The 17814-nt window shown below is 41.5% G+C and overlaps 1 protein-coding gene across 1 annotated transcript; it reads right to left on the reverse strand.

Moving 5' to 3' along the window:
* Nucleotides 1-1155: 1155 nt before the first annotated feature.
* On the reverse strand, nt 1156-17212 carry LOC142208753 (protein 4.2-like). Its single transcript, XM_075277444.1, has 17 exons — nt 17087-17212; nt 15280-15462; nt 14955-15188; nt 14539-14657; nt 13242-13370; nt 13006-13168; nt 12070-12208; nt 11266-11369; nt 10289-10534; nt 9748-10044; nt 7974-8140; nt 5991-6124; nt 5720-5880; nt 3811-4083; nt 2365-2519; nt 2153-2286; nt 1156-1421 (listed from the first exon to the last, which is right to left on the reverse strand). Exons 1-17 carry the CDS (start codon nt 17094-17096, stop codon nt 1253-1255), a joined length of 2817 nt encoding a protein of 938 aa, XP_075133545.1. The 5' UTR covers nt 17097-17212; the 3' UTR covers nt 1156-1252.
* Between the last annotated feature and the right edge of the window lie 602 nt (nt 17213-17814).

The raw sequence follows: 17814 nt of genomic DNA on the forward strand, positions 1-17814 counted from the left end.
AGAAAACATGTGTTTTTTTTTTTTTTGTTTTTTTTTACATTATAGTCAATGACAGCAGTCGCAGATGGAGTAGGGGCTCTGTCTATGTCCATTACTGTTCTGCCGTTAATGTCCGTTGCTGTCATTTTATGATGGATGACAGCAGCGGACTGTAATAACAGTAGTGTGAAAATACCCTGGTATGAGTAGGAGCAGCCTGCATGCACATAACTTCTGGCATCTGGAGGCTATGGAATATATGATCTGTGCAGGGTTCAGATGCTGGAGTCCCCCGACACATACTGCTGAGCTATCCTTTGATGACCTATCGTCTGCCTTACATTGCACTAATATGGACAGAGCAGAACCAGGACGTCTTTGATTAAGATTTATAAAATGCTTGCCATATTTAGTATAACTCACATGAGTTATAATGGACATTTAGGAAAGTTAAGAACTGGTCTAGCTCTCTGGCATATGGGTGTGTGTCTGATTTATGAAGAAGCCGGAGCCTCCTCCTAAATCAGCTGTGTCCTATCCTCTTGAGACCTTCATTAAGACTGGCTTATGAAATTCCAGTCTTAATAAGTATGCTCTATTCACGTCTGTTTTTTTGACAGACCATATAACACGTCTTTTGTCCGTTTTGACAGTCCCCATTGAAGTCAGACATATTTGCAAAAAACAAATAAAATTAATCTGTTTTTTAAGTCTGTATTAAAAATGGATGACATTCATCTATTAATAATAGGCCAATGGACATAAGATAGATGCACAACACGGACGGATTTGTCCCTTTTTTATGACTAAGAAACGGACATGATCGTGTCACTAAGGCCTAAGACACCTTTGCTCTTTCATTCTGTGGATGAGCAGGAGTCCCACAAGTTAGACCAGCAGAAAATTTGCCATGTCATTGCTCTCTAGCATGAAGTGATGGAATAAATGGGAATTTTAATTTTAACATTTTCTTTTGTAATTCAGTACACTGTATTATCCTATGGTATCAACCACAGTAGGAATAGGTGGCTGCATTTTAGGACTTGTGTATTAAGTCTATTGTTATATTTATGAATGCAATATTTTATATACGCCAGCATTTCATTGTAATGTCTTCTAACTGAGTTGTGAGGAGTGAATTCAGTTCTTGAATGAATGGTTGTGAATGACCAGATATATATAATTTATTTATTAGGAGCCATATGGATTAGGTCCAGGATTACATTGTAGATGCTTGTATGACATGCTGTCTATAGTTGCCCTTTCCTTTTCTTCACTTGAAGGGTAGAATTTTAGCCGGGACGACGTCTAGACCATGGCTACTTGTCACATCACAGAACTGTCTGCAGCTGAACCTGACATGCAGTTTTGGGGCACCACTTTGGCTTGAAGAAAAGGTGAAGGTGTAAAGACCTGTTGAATTTGGGTCAATAGCTTCACATCTAAATCAGAAGAGACAACACAAAAAGAGGAAATATCATACGAACTGGTGTGACTATGTTGAAAACATTAGCAAACATCCAGAATGCCTACTTAGATGTCTCTGCGGTCCCCATGATCCCCGAATGAAGAGGCACGTGCTGTACGACTATGTGGCCTTGTTGGAAATGGGGTGAAAAACACCCTGATTCTCGAGGCTTTATTTAGGCTCTACATAACTGATCGGGCCATATACAGTACTTTAAATAGTAGTCAGCAGAATGACTGCAATTCCTCCAGACTCAACATGCACACTTGGTTCAGGTAAGCATGCATCTGTAATAGGGAAAGGTGGACAAACTGATGCTTGACATCCCCAGCAGACTCCTAGTAACCCCTTTAGGCAACATGACAACATTTAGGACACCATGCTGTATATGTACATCATGGTGGCTATAATGGCTGTGCCTGTGAAGTCAATGGTAGGAACTTGGCTGTGCTCCTGCTATGACAGCTGACATCAGCAAAAACTCTGATGTAATTTGTTTAACCCCTCTGATGCCAGAGTATGACCCAATAGGTTACTTGTCATTACTGCATAAGCAGGCTCTGATACTATGGTCTAAAATCAAACCTATTTTTTAGAACATATTTCACCATTTAAAAATAAAAAAATATATACGAAATCCCCAAAATTTTGACAATTCCCCACATGACTATGTCTGTACCTCAGAATAAGACCAGTTTCACGTACCTATATAACCTCTCTTTGTGTATAAGACCTTGGCCAGATACTGTTATCACACAGTCGTCTAGTTCCTCTGCCAGTGGGTTGGTGACACGGACTGTGACTGTGTTGAGCTGGTACTGTAACACCTGTTCTGGCATCTGGAAATAGGTGGAAATGTGGTTTATATCTAAGATGTCTATATTCTGATGTGCTATATTGTCATTCATAGTTATTACCTCGATTGCAACCTTTGGTTTCCATATGATCAACTGCTTGCTTATACAATGTGTGCCAACCACATCTTTGATAAGGCCTATAAGCCTGATCACATTGGTTTCTGATGGAGCAACTGCATAATCCAGGACATGAATTTGTGCTTTCACTGTGTTATCTAATAGCAGAATGGTGAATCAAGAGTTAATACACGCAACAAGTTAGCAAGGTAATTTCATTTACTGTGAAAAATGGGCAAATATGAGCTCTGTGATATATAGGTTTATATGATAGAGGAGATAAGCTGAGCTCTTTGATATATAGGGTTATATGATAGAGGGAGAGAAGCTGAACTTTGTGATATATATAGGGTTATATGATAGAGGAGAGAAGCTGAGCTCTGTGATATATAGGGTTATATGATAGGAGAGAAGCTGAGCTCTGTGATATATAGGGTTATATGATAGGAGGAGAGAAGCTGAGCTCTGTGAGATATAGGGTTATATGATAGAGGAGAGAAGCTGAGCTCTGTGATATATAGGGTTATATGATAGAGGAGAGAAGCTGAGCTCTGTGATATATAGGGTTATATGATAGAGGAGAGAAGCTGAGCTCTTTGATATATAGGGTTATATGATAGAGGGAGAGAAGCTGAACTTTGTGATATATATAGGGTTATATGATAGAGGAGAGAAGCTGAGCTCTGTGATATATAGGGTTATATGATAGGAGAGAAGCTGAGCTCTGTGATATATAGGGTTATATGATAGGAGGAGAGAAGCTGAGCTCTGTGAGATATAGGGTTATATGATAGAGGAGAGAAGCTGAGCTCTGTGATATATAGGGTTATATGATAGAGGAGAGAAGCTGAGCTCTGTGATATATAGGGTTATATGATAGAGGAGAGAAGCTGAGCTCTGTGATATATAGGGTTATATGATAGAGGAGAGAAGCTGAGCTCTGTGATATATAGGGTTATATGATAGAGGAGAGAAGCTGAGCTCTGTGATATATAGGGTTATATGATAGAGGAGAGAAACTGAGCTCTGTGATATATAGGGTTGTATGATAGAGGAGAGAAGCTGAGCCCTGTGATATATAGGTTATATAATAGAGGAGAGAAGCTGAGCTCTGTGATATATAGGTTATATGATAGAGGAGAGAAGCTGAGCTCTGTGATATATAGGGTTATATGATAGAGGAGAGAAGCTGAGCTCTGTGATATATAGGGTTATATGATAGAGGAGAGAAGATGAGCCCTGTGATATATAGGTTATATGATAGAGGAGAGAAGATGAGCTCTGTGATATATAGGGTTATATGATAGAGGAGAGAAGCTGAGCTCTGTGATATATAGGGTTATATGATAGAGGAGAGAAGATGAGCTCTGTGATATATAGGGTTATATGATAGAGCAGTCTCACAATGTCTTATGGCATGTACTTTTATGTATTCTGTAGAGTAGTTACCTTCTTTTGCCTCTAGAGACAATTCCGACTTTTCTTTCCAGAAATATGGACAACCAATCCCATTGTCATCCAAATACTGAGCATAAAGAAACACACACACGTCCTTCTTTGTTTGACTTTGGTTGGACACATTCATTGTAATAGGTATGTCTTTCCCAAAGAAGACTTCATCTGATGTTCTGATGTTTAGAGAAAGTTGGGCGTCTTCATAAGCCGGATCCCTGGACTTGTCTCCTGCGTATTTATGGAATTCTTCCCAGTGGTGAGTGGACCCTGTCAACATAAACGTATTATTACCATGTTCTCTTTTTTAATTCTGTATTTTTTGGGCCTTTTACAAGAAGTTGTGTTTTTTTTTTGTGTGTGTTTTTTTTAAATGCTGCTGACAACACGACCACCTTATCATAGGAGGGGGAATTTTCTTCCACCCGTCGGTGTTGGATCATCATAGATTATGTGACTTCCAGAGGCTGGTTACACTGTAGTTGAAAGACCCTTGCAGTCATATATTAATGACAACATTAATGAAAGGGATGTGGGGACCATCGGGGGCTGGCTGTACTTGCCAGCCCTGCTGATGTTTATTCACATTGGCTGGTGGAGTCAAACATGGGGTCTAGTGACAGAATGTGCCTGTGTATAAAGGAAGCAGGAGGAGAGGGTGAGAGGAACAGAAATCATTATGGGCAGAACAAAGGTGTGATGGGGCAGGACAGAAGTGACGATGGGATAGGACATGAGATGTGCTGGGCATGGACAGAATAAGTAGTGTAGCTGCAGAGGATTTCTGCAGAGGCACCAGAGCACTATGGATAGCCTGAGACTCCTAATATTTCAAGCCACACAAAATAATAAGTCTCTCCTCCATGCCAGGAAGGTCAATGGTGGTGTGGGATTGCAGATGGGTGGAATGCAAAGCACATAAAATGTCCCAAATGTGATCATATTAGGATCAGACCATTGGAACACATTAAATGGATGTGAAGATCATGTACAATCCCACTGGGAACACTACAAAAAGTTTGCATTGTCATATACATATGTGTATGCACCTTTTTCTGGAGCGAACCACTGGAAAGTGGGTGCCGAGTTAATGATACAACCTTGACTTAGAGTTCTGGGTAGGAAGGGAATGAGATAGCTGGTCATCTCTTCTTCAATTTGGAAGGAGGACGTTGTGTAGAGGAGAGTGAGTAGAATCTAGGAGACCCAAGTTAGGTTGGAAGACACCAACTCAGATAGTCGTGTTATTGTTCTGCACTCATGAGATGGGATTTATCCTTGCTCATCTTGTCAAAGTGAACATGCGCAAGATCAGTATATGAAGGTGACATTATATGGGCCTCGTGGCTACAAGTTTGCCTGAAGTCTGAGGTCAAACAAGGAAACCTAAGGGAAATTATACCCTGCAGCTTGGAAATTGTAGAAAAATTGTGCATTTTGAAGGGAGACAAAGACAGTCAACAGGTGTACCTTCAACCAGCTCAGCCCCAGTCCTCAGTGAATGCTCTGCCAGAATTGTACCCCTAACTCCAGTATCTGGAGCTGTTGAAGTTACCCTGTTCTACCACAAGTAAACACTTATTTTGTTGTACAAAAACTCTGTCTCTCAAGTCTTATTCCTTCACAACCATCATGGCCATTCTAAGCACCATCAAGCTCAGGGAGGCTTAAAACCATTAAAACGGGCCTAAGAGGAAATGCTACTACCATCATCAGGTACCGCCCCTCGACACTTCACCAGCCTAGGAGAAGAGCAAGAGGATTTAGCCCAAGTTTTTGCCACCACGACCACTTTGACCACTACTATACCAAGTTCATGGCCACCCCAATGGGTGCTACAATCATAGATTGCTTGTGACCTCCTCTATGAGCCAGAGCAGAAATCCGCTGGTTAGTGGTTACTTACATTCTTGAACATTACTGGATAAAACTTGTAGACCTTGGAATCCATTGATGATACCAAGCTTGTCACTCTGAAGCTGCACATAGAGCCTCCGTTCACCATCTTGTGTTGGAATGAAGGTAAGTGGGTAGAGTAAGTTGTCCCCTGGTAACACATCTTTACATCTATGAAGTGGTAGAAGTACATACTATAACGACTGATACTAGTAATATCAGGATATATACATGAGGCACTTCTGGGTTCTGCAGACCAAAGTCATCTTTTTTTTAATTACCTATAGACCTTCTCTCCGTGCAGCAGTCCTTTGCCTTTACTTCTTATAGTACATTCATTCAGAGTCTCCTTCAAGGTGTTGGTTAAAGCCACCATTGCGGTTATCGGCTGAAACTGTACAGCGACCTTGGGCATCTGGCATAAAATAGCAAAGACTAGGCACATTTACACTTTGTTTCAGTAGATGAGTAGAGAAATTATATATATATATATATATATATATATATATATATATATATATATATAGTATATATATATAAAAATTGGTACGTAATAATATTATATTCTCCTAATAGAAACCATATAGACTAAAGGAGTTATACAATGTAAATCACCTATGTGTACCTTTTAGGGATTTCTGTGCAAACAGGGTTGGGGAGGGTTTAAGTGGGTCAGAGCCATAAATCTGACGGCCAATGCAGAGAGCATCTCTTGCTCTAGGGCAGTGCTTTAAAATCTATTCAAGCCAAGTACCCCCTCGTGAGGAAAGTTCTAACCAAGTACCCCTACTGTGGTGTCCGTCATATGACATATCCTGTGACTGATTTTATGTGAGCAAAAAAACTGGTGTGTAACGTGAGGCCACATGGTGTACCCATGGGGTATAGTATCACAGATTAAGAAACATCGTTCCAGAGGACCCAGTACATTTATAAGGCTCAACAGATTAATTTCAATGGAAGCTGTGTAATACTTCATTTCTCCTGCGGGAGTGCTGCAGAGAAATTAAGCACTTGCTGCTAATTTCAATTTCAATGATCAGTGGGTCTTAAAGGGATATTCCCATGAACATAACCATTTCAAAATTTGTAGCCAATTAAAAGTTAAACATTTTTGCAAATATAAGTAATTAAACATTTTGCAGACTTTTAAAGATTTTCTCTAAATATATATTGGTCACAGCCTTGTTATATTGATCGATTGCCACTGGATACGACCATGAACGCAGGGACTTTCTAAGGTCAGAAAATCCGCTGTGATTTCCTTATTGCGGCCGAGATATCTTCTGATACATGTAGTGTCCCTGCCTGATATCCCAGCTACAATAAGAAATCATAGCTGGGTTCCTGACAAGTCCCAGACCATAGAAAACTTCTGCATTTGTGATCATATCCATTGGCAACCAATCAATATAACACACTGTCACCACGAAGATAGCTAGATAAAATCTTTAAAACTCTGCAGAACTTTTAACTACTTACGGTATATTTGCAAAAAAATGTTTATCTTTTCCTTAACTACAAATATAGATATGATTATGTACATGGGAATACCCCTTTAAAGCAATAGGACATCATATAAACAGTTTGTTGCCACAAATCCCCTCCAACAAAGAACAGATGTCCAAAGTAGATATCCCTTACAACTCTACTATATGTTGCCCCTTCATTACCTGTCTGCCACTTGTTCATGGAGTACCGATGACTTATTCTGGATCTAGCATGAATTGGTGTCACATTTTCCTGAATTATCAGGGCTGTCTCATTTAGACAACTCCAGTTAATATGCTGCATCTTTCCCATTGTCTCTGTGGCCTGGAGTTTCTATTGTGTGACTATGCTGACCACTTCTCAGCCTTCATCAGGAGAAGGTTGAGCTACAGATCTGCCCCAATACATATGCCCAACAGTGTTTGGCCACTCTGTTTCTACTCCCCATAATCCGTCCTTTATAATGTAACAGCATAGTGTCCCCACACCCACTCATGGAGAAGGCGCTGAATTACTAAACCACCTTCTTTCATTAATGGCACTTGGAGTCATTCTTCCATATCTCTCTTAGTCTCCTCAACATAAGAGAAAACAAGGGTCATCCTGACATAATATGTAAAAATGCAATAGATAAAATTGTCTATGATAGCCAAAAACCCTACAAATAATGCATACAGCATTAGCATACAAAACATACACCAATAGGAAGCACAACACAATAAACCACATGAGAACGAGTTGCCCCAGAGAGTTACACCATCTTACACTCTTACCTTAATGACCAGGGATGGTTTACAGAGGGTCATATCTTGATCGGCCAGGGCATAGCAGCCATTGTCAAGCTCCGGTTCTTTCACCAGAGCAGTAAATCTCAGCAGGTTATTGTCCAGCAGTTCCCTGTTATACGTAGAATAAGTCATCCTTCCAGAGACATTTCCTTCTGCAAGATCATGATATTGGTAACTTTTATTCAAGGCTGGATTTGGTATTATTAGGGTCTCAAGCAAAGTTATGGAATAGTGCCCCTTACCCAGTATCAGAATGAAATGAGGACTTTGGTTTCTATTGGAAACAATTCCACTTTTTGTGACACTCCTATAGCTACTAGTGATGAGCGAACGGCGTTCGATCGATTTGATATTCGATCGAATATCAGACTGCTCGAGATATTCGATTCCAATCAAATACCACGAGGCAAACGCACTAAAAATTCGTATCCCCTCCTACCTTCCCTGGCGCTTTTTTTGCACCAATAACTGTGCAGGGGAGGTGGGACAGGAACTATGACAATGGAGGCATCGTAAAAAAAAGGGAAAAAAGTAATTGGCTGGCTAAATCAGATGACCTCCACTTCATACGAATGGTGGATTTCAGATTCGGGTCATATGAGACTGTGAACTATGTGACTGTGAGACAGGGATAGATGTACTGGCAGGGTTAGCTAGGGATTACCTTTACTTAGGTGGGAATGTTACTCACACAGCTCTTTGGGGCTCTATCTCGTCGGGATCCCTGTCAGCTTGCAATATGCGGGAGCTGACTTTTTCTCATAGGAATGCATTGACCAGCGTTGATTGGCCGAATGCCATACAATGAACAGCATTCGGCCAATCAACACTGGTTCTTCCGGAGGAGGCAGAGTCTAAGATTGGTCCACAGCAGTCTCCATTGTGGTCCGATCGCAGATGTAGCAGAGCTGGCCGTGCGCTGAGCTCTGCTACACCAGAGATGTAGCAGAGCTGGCCATGCGCTGAGCTCTGCTACACACTGGAGATGTAGCAGAACTGGCTGTGTGCTGAGCTTTGCTACACTGGAGATGTAGCAGAACTGGCCGTGCACTGTGCTCTGCTACACCAGAGATGCAGCATGGTTCAGCGCACACTCAGCTCTGCTGCATCTCAGATGTAGCTGGGTTCAGCGCACACTCAGCTCTGCTACATCTCGGGTGTAGCAGACCTCAGCGCACAATCAGCTCTGCTACATCTCTGGTGTAGCAGAGCTCAGCGCACGGCCAGCTCTGCTACATCTCTGGTGTAGCAGAGCTGTGAGCTCAACACTGCTACATCTGAGATCGGACCACAATGGAGACTGCTGTGGTTCGATCTTAGACTCCGCCTCCTCACAGACGAGCCTCTGGCAGAACCAGCGCTGATTGCCCGAATGTTGTACTCTGTATGGTATTCAGCCAATCAACGCTGGTCAATGCATTCCTATGTGAAAAAGTCAGCTCCCGCATATCGCAAGCTGACAGGGATCCCAACGTAATACAGTGACTTGGGCATGTTAGATGCCCCCACACATGCTTCCCCTGCTGTCCCAGTTACATTCCAGGGTGTTGGCATCATTTCCTGGGGTGTCATAGCGGACAAGGTGACTCTCCTGAGTCGAATGGTGGGATCCCCTGAAACGAAGCATTTTTCCCCATAGACTATAATGGGGTTCGTTATTCGTTCGAATAGTCGAATATTGAGTGGCTATTCGAAACGAATATCGAATCTCAAATATTTCACTGTTCGCTCATTTCTAATAGCTACATATCTAAATTACCTGCCCCTGGTGAAAGATGGAAGTGAAACTTCTGACTCCAGAACTGTGTCCGTGTGATTCCATTGTCATGCACAGACTGAGCACCAAGCACAAGCTCCAGGTTCTTCTTCACTCCGCTCACGTTGCTTACTGTCACACTGAGACTAATGTCTTCTCCATACAACTGTTCATTCTTGGATGTAATAGACACCACAATGGGGCTGAGGAACATGAGGTTGCACTTGTCATCTGTGTCCTGCTGGTTTTTAAGTATTAGCGACTTGGCTCTTTCCATAGCTTCATGACCTTCTTTAGAACCTGTAATGAATCAGGTTAAAGAGATATTCGGAAATTTTAATATTGATCACCTATCCATTGGATATCAGGTCATTGGGGGGTCTGACTCTCGACTCACAACAGTCACTTGCATGTGTTAAATGTATAGAGACATTTTTACTGAAACTGAACATTTTGGCCTCAGAATTGTGAAGCTTATTTTAAAGGAACCTTCTTCTTAGAGATAACAGGTTCAGATTATGAAATAAAGAAAAATGCCACCCACCTTTTGGGTACTTGTAGTCAAAGGTAATGTCATCTTGAAGATCACTTCCAACACTCTTCGTGCTGATTCCATCTCCAACATGTCGGCTCTTGCTATACGCCTTTCTAAACTGTCCTAGAGAATCCCTTACCAAGAACTCAGTGTCTGTATATATCTTAGAATAGATCAGCTTGGTGTCATAATCCAGGTCCACATGACCCTCTTTGATGGCTCTTACTGGGGCAGGTCCACTACAATACAGATCACCTGTAATATAAGCATAGCCAATGGTGACGTATACCTGACTATGAGATAGCAGATACATTATATAATCACATATGGAGGGTTCGAACGATGGCTATAATGGTGTTTGATCTCAACTGAACACAATATCAACACAATTTATGAGAGAGAATCTTGATAGGTGTGGTACTTTTGTGGTTACCTACCTGTGTTTCAGGTTCACACCACTGATGGTGGTCACCATTATATAATCATTAGGGGACCCACTCTCCGATCCTTGGCTGGTCCAATGCTTGAAGGAGTCGTGACATGTCAAACAGCTCATTGGAATTGTATAAATATCGTAATACTGGAAAACCCCTTTAAGTTCTATGTCATATATGTCATCTCAAGATTGTATTAAGCTAGTGTTAGGTTATTTTGATAGAACAGTCTTACTTTGTTGTTTTTCCGTGTACATGGAAAACCTGATGGATCCTTTATAAGTCAATGGGCCATCACGTTCTGTTAGTATCCATTACACAGTATATCCATAGTATCAGTCATGGTGGGTACTAGTTCAGTCGGTATATCTAAAGTAGGAGTCCAACCACTACCAAGGAGGACATCTCATGTGCAACTAACCCATAGCTCCTATATATCTGGATACTTTATCATGCATATACATTCTCATAGATATAGCAGTGTTTCTCAGACACTCTATGGAGGTTATATCTCAATTCAATGTATTAAACTGAAGATATAGATATTATTACCACTGTATTTCAGCTGCGCAGTGGCATCAAGGACCTGCCATCCACTGTATTCTTTCTGGAGATCTCTTCTTTCCATCCAGCACTCATTCCATACGTGGAAATGCCTAAACGATAACATTGTGTTACATAAAAACCTAATATAGGCAGTTTGACCATTTAATGTACTCTATAAAGTGACATCAGGGGACACTGGTGACACTATTGTCCTAGCAGTCTGATGTCCCATGGCTTCCACTTCCACTGTGACCCAATGCCTAATTCTTGGCTTGGAGCGCATCTACAGTATATTGCCTCAGCATTGTCCAGCATTGTTAGTTATGCAATGTATAGTGATAGGATAGTGTATAAGGGTTTATTGCGATTATATTACTTGGACATTATGCTGATGTTCTTTGGACTTGTATAGCATTGTTATATGTGAACCATTTTTTTCTGGAAAGCCTATTTTGAATGTTGTTATTTTTGTACTTGTGGCTATAAAATTCTTATACAGTATTACACTCATAGTCTGATTCTCTTGAGTTAGCAGGGAAAGAGTCCCAAATAATCTTTTACCCAGGGGCCTCCATAGAGTTTGATCCAGCTATGTATCAGCCTCTACTGCTAGGGGCCTAGCTCCATAGAGGTTGACTGCATATTGTTAGACTGCTAGCTTCTGAGCTGCATCAGACTAAACTCAGGAGTCATGATGTCATCAGAACCTAATATTAGTGCGGATTCAAATTTGGGATTTTGTCATACCTGCCTAAATCTTTTGCGCATCACTGTATGTACAGTCATATGTTATTACATACAAATCATTACCAGATACTGTCATTCCTGGATCTATGAATTCGGGCTCCATTTTTATCATAGTATATATCTTTCTGCAGTGTTCGGTCTGTATCGTAAGCTGAATTGTAGTTTGTGACAACTCGTGTTGGAATCCCCAGGCAACGTAACACTGAAAAAATCAACGCAAAGCAACACAATTGAACAAGCTAAATGCATCTACAAATCTTCAATCGCTGGTGGTTGAATGTCTGATCCACATACACACATACATGCTTGGCTTGGCTGAACATGCATGTATTCTGAGTTAGGGCTTCTGGTGGCAGCTTAAGCCCTTCATTGGATAGGCTGAAATTCAACTTATGTGACTCTGAAGCAAGGTGGGTCAGGACGCTTCCAAACACACAAGGTAGTCCCACCGAAATCATCAGGTGTATGGAAATCTTACAACAAATACAATGATGTGTTTAGTGCTTGAAGAACATACATTCATTATGAGCCCTCACCGTACCCGAGCAATCAGTGCTGTTAGTTTTGGTGCCTGAGATGCTATTTAGGCTCTGTACTGTCAAGAGGGTGGTGTTAGGTAGGAGCAGACAAGGGGCGTGACTCTTAGATCTGACACTGGCTGCCTCTGATTGGAGCTCTGAATCACACCCCCTGCCTGACACCGCCCTTCTGAAATTACAGAGCTTAAATAGCACATCAGGCACCAAAACTAACTGCACTTGTGGCTCAGGATCGGTGGGGATTAGAAAGAAAATTCCAACAGTGCTGGAATCAGTGGAGCAGTGCTTATTAACAGATGATAAGAATTAGAATTGGCGAAAATTGGCGTAAGTGGTGAAAGGTCCTCTTTAATGATGTTGGTCAATTAACATGGTGGGAAAGGGGCCTAACTTAAAAATACTTCCTATACTTTTGCATGGCATTGTTATGGTGACATGGTTATGAAGATATTACCATTACCTGTGCAAAGTACAGCTGCGAGAACCCAGTGATGTCCATAAGCCGGCTGGGTCTCATCATGGAACCATTGATGTAGAATGGGTACACTGCTCACCAATGAGTAGGATAGTCTTCCATTCTCACACATGAAATTGACCCTGTCCTGTTCATCCCATCTGCCAATCTGTACAAAAAAACATAAGCCATATATAAATGGGGTAAAAGGAAAACTTTGATTAATTTTATTTTTTTCTTACCATGTCACCAATCTCTCGGATGATGTAAATTGGGTCACTTCTCTTCACATAGTGAGTTTCTAGATCCGCCTGATAACGTGGGCTCATATTGAGAAACTTAAGACAAATATTGGGAATGTCTACCTCAAACTGTGGAATAAAGTAGACATCTCCGTATTAGAAACCCAAAAAGCAGCAACTTTAAAAGCATAGGTTTAGCTCTAATAAGTCATAACCTCACATGTCCAACAAAAATTATATTAGTGTTTGCTGGAAGTGATTGTGGGTTAAAATCAGTCTCCATCCCAAAACTTGGTTTTGGCTGGTGATTGGACATCAGAACCTCCTTCAGATGTTAAAAGTATATTTTTTAAGTCTACCTTTTTGGATTTCCTCAATTTTCAAACTGGGTCACACAGTACCAGTAAATCAGTAGTCCCAGCATTAGTGACCTATTCTGTTTGGCACCCACTGGGGCACTATGATGGCATCCAAGTTGGGATTACGAATTACACACTGGGTAAGAGTGACTGATAAGGATGGTAGGGTTGTGTTGGAGATCCAACTCAATCCAAAAGTGAATATATATATCTTGGTTCTGCTTCAAGATGTGTAAGGTGGAGAGCACAAGGTGTCCATAAACATTCAATAGCTATTGGCTGAAATCTGTTCTTCCAAACACCTATTCCCATATGTGCTCCACTTGGCTTGACTGAGCTTGCGTGTTCATTGAGTGGGAAGAGCAGAAGAGAATACATAGTTGTCAGACAACTCTGGAGATGATTTGTCTCCAGGAGGTACAAAGCTTTGGTCCTACTAAAATTTCGCATGCCCAACCCTTCCTTACCTCAACAGAATCTGTTGAGGAAAACTGCCATACATATAGTTGTCAAAATCCAGTGAGTTTTCTCGACCTTTCCCTTATATGTATGGGGTCCTTAAGGGGGTTATCTAAAATTTTTAGGTTTCTGTAAGGAGGCCGGGGAAGGTGAAAAATAAAAAAATAACCTGTCCCTGGTTCTTCAGTGTCTCCCACCGCTGGCAGTCCAGCTGCTTCCAGGGGCTTGTCCCAGTGGACTAAGGAAAAGAATTGGGACGACACTCACATACTTCACTTGTGACATCCCAGTTCGTGTCCTTAGGCCACTGAGAGCTTCCTCTGGAACTTGCCAATGGGAGCAACTGGACTGGAAAGTGATGGAAGACACCGGAGTGCAAGGGAATGGTATGTTTTTTTATTTTTATTTTTCACCCTTCGTGACCTTGTTGCAGAAACCTGACAAACCCTTTCAATGTGGGAGCTAAACGGGAAACTTACTTGACCAAAGTGCCAGGGATGAGGCTGAGGAGAACTCTCTGTTCCCAGATAGATGATGCTATCTTCACTGAGAACAAACTCTTGTCTTTCTGCTTCATTATAGAGGTATACCTGATCATCTGAAAACAGGCAAAAAAATAAATAATCAAAAGCTATAACTTATTTATTACAAAAATATGCAAATTTAAAGGGGATGTCCACTTTTTATAATTCCTTTTTGGTAGAAGGGTGTACTGAAAATTAGTGATCACAGTTTGTAACTCTACTCCCCCTAGAGGTGAGCTGCAATATATAGGGTATCACTGGAATCAATGTGTCATCGTAATGCACAAATGTGGTGGGACAACCCTTCCAAGAACTCTTTAACATGTCCTTTGCAAGGGACCATGTTACTATTGAGCAATACTTAGGCTTACCTTCACACCATGGATTAAAGAGCATCATGAATTCCCCCAGGTCTTGAACTATCCCATTGTTGAGTTTAATTGAAATTGAGTACTTTCCAATGATGGCATCAGCTGGCGAAGTGACTGACACTTTCCATGTGTCCTGGATGCAGTCAACAACTCTGGCACTCCAAGTTTTTCGGTCACTCACGCTGGTTATTTTGAAAGCGTTCTTGATCCTATTTAGTTTGGAAGGATTTGGACCTGAAGACATCCATGTAAAAAAGTTAAGACGAAAAAAAGTGAAAGGTGTACATAGAATAAATGTGACATAGGAATGGACGCCATGTTATACCTGTTGTCGTAATGAGAGTAAATTTACACAGATCCTCCTGTCGCAAAGTTTTGTCTTTGAACGACAAACTGATGGTAAATTCTTGCCCCCGTCTGAGGAAAAGACAAGTCTCCTTACTCAAGGCAGTGGTCCGATGATCACTATTGTTTCTAAAGACTTGAAGGTCACATCTCACAGGCAAAGCTGGTGAAAAATAAGATACAACATACAGTTATACATTTCTATAGTGACAATTCTCTTTAAGACTTGGGCCACTTGTATCATTGTCACAGAGGTTTAACCATCAGTAGAATCGCTTATGGCTAGCCCGCTGTGATACACACTACCAGTGTATTGGATGGGATTTCATTTTGTGACTTAAAGTTGCAATGTGACGCCATTCAATAATATGAGTGAAGAAGGTTGAGATTGGGAGTTGTGGCCAAAGACACCTTTCAGCTCTTGTAGTCCCCTGGTTGCATTGTAACAGGTACCAATGTGCAGCAGATGACTGTAGTACAGCAAGGTTGAAGGGGGCAACATGGTGGCCCAGTTAGCACTGCAGCCTTGCAGTGCCGGATTCCTGGGTTCGAATCCCGCCAGGAACAACATCTGCAAGGAGTTTGTATGTTCTCCCCATGAATTTCCTCCCATTCTACAAAGGTATACTGATAGGAAAAAAAAGTATGTTGTGATCCCTATATGGGGCTCACAGTCTACATTAAAGAGAAAGGTTGACAAAGACAGTGAGGAGAATGTGAAGGTCTTCAGGCTGCTGTGACAAATAACACGCTTCTTCTACCACAAGTGATGTGCAGGTCGGAACCGTAGGACCTGTACTCCTGCCTACCAAATGAATGCTAGAAGTATGCTGGTTTGTTGATGTGGAATCAGCTTCAAATTCTGCCTGAAATCCGCCTCCCATTCATTTCAATGGGAGGCAGCAGCAGATTTTTTTCAGCTAGAGCCCTTCTTGTTCTTCAGGCGCATCCTGCCTAGGAACTCCCATTGAAATGAACGGGAGGCAGAAAAATATACCTTTTGTGTTGGCGCAGAATTGGACACAGAATTTGAAATTTGGCTGTTCCCCCTAAAGTCAAAATACAGTAGATTTTGTCTCCAAATTCGGCTTCAAATTCAGTGTCATAATTAGCTTCAAATTCAGCGTCAAAATTCTACATGTGAACTTACTCTGTCACACCGCAGGTGAGCAATAAAAAACTTTCTCCAGTAATGCAACTTTTGGTCGCAATTTCATTCTACCTTTATGGAGTCACCGTGCTATACAGGCTCCAGGAATTACCAAAATGACTGACATTGCAATGACGTGCACCTCTTAAAGTGACAGCACACATGCAAACGCTTTGCATACCAAATACAATATAACGCAAGATAAACAGAGCACAATACAACAATGCACCATGAGGCACCAGTTATGCAGTATATTCTTATGCACCAATTCACAGCACCATAAGTAGTCTTGTGCTTATGGTACTACTATGTGCACAGCTCGCTCTTCTTACCTTAACCCTTCCCACACCTGTTCCAAGCAAACCACACATTTGGATAGAAGAAATAGCATCTGTTCTAAATCTGCATTGGCACCACCTTACAATAGCATGTGAATGGGGTTGAGCTGGAATACTAAGTATAGTCCCTAAGATATGTGTACACAGTGGTATTCAATGAAGATACCGTAGTGCTCATCCTAACTCTGTGTCCTCTTCACCCAGCCGTTTGGTGCCCAGGGGGCAAAAACATGGAGAGCATAATCAACATAAACAAGGGTGAGCAGGATGGGTCTCCCTTTTCATACCCTACGTCTTACCTTGCTTCATGGTTCCTTTGGCGCCCAGGGCACAGCAGCACCTGCAGCTTGCCAGATGACTATTTGTCTTCTTCTAATTCTTCGAGGTTGGAGTATATTCTTATCTGTCATTCACACCATGTTATCAGTTACTACAGCAGCCTCTTGGCCTGTGTGGCGGCAGCTCGAGGCTTGTCTGGGTGGAGTTGTGCTCATAGCTGCGTCATTGGGGAATCTCTTGAAGACGTGACATATTAGAAAGTGGGAGTAGTATGTTTTTGTCCCATATTTTGATAACTTTTTGTGACTCGTGACCCAAGCATGTTACCCCTGTGGACGCCTATTCTTTGGAGACAACATGTCAAACATTAGCAATGTGTCTCTCACATTGATCTCACGTTCAGCTCTCCATAGTTCAGGTCCACATGGGAACCCAAAAGACGGAGAGGCTGTCCACTTAAATACCCGAGGACACCCGTGGACCCCATAGACTAACTATAATGTAGGACTTTTCTCTCCACTGGGTTTAGGCGGAATCATGCTGCGGAGTCTCCAACGCAGATGTGAACCTAGTCTTGGTTTGTTGTTTCCATTCTTGTATCTCATATTTCTATTATCAGTCACAATATAGCGGCCTAGAGGATTTCTGGCAACTCTGTGAAGCACATTAATATTTTTGCACTGAAATACATTTGCTGGTCATTTTAATTTTCTTCTTATGCTCTACAAAGTAGTATTTTTGTATATAT

Source organism: Leptodactylus fuscus, chromosome 6, assembly GCF_031893055.1.
Source record: "Leptodactylus fuscus isolate aLepFus1 chromosome 6, aLepFus1.hap2, whole genome shotgun sequence".
In the NCBI taxonomy this organism is placed as follows: Eukaryota; Metazoa; Chordata; class Amphibia; order Anura; family Leptodactylidae; genus Leptodactylus; species Leptodactylus fuscus.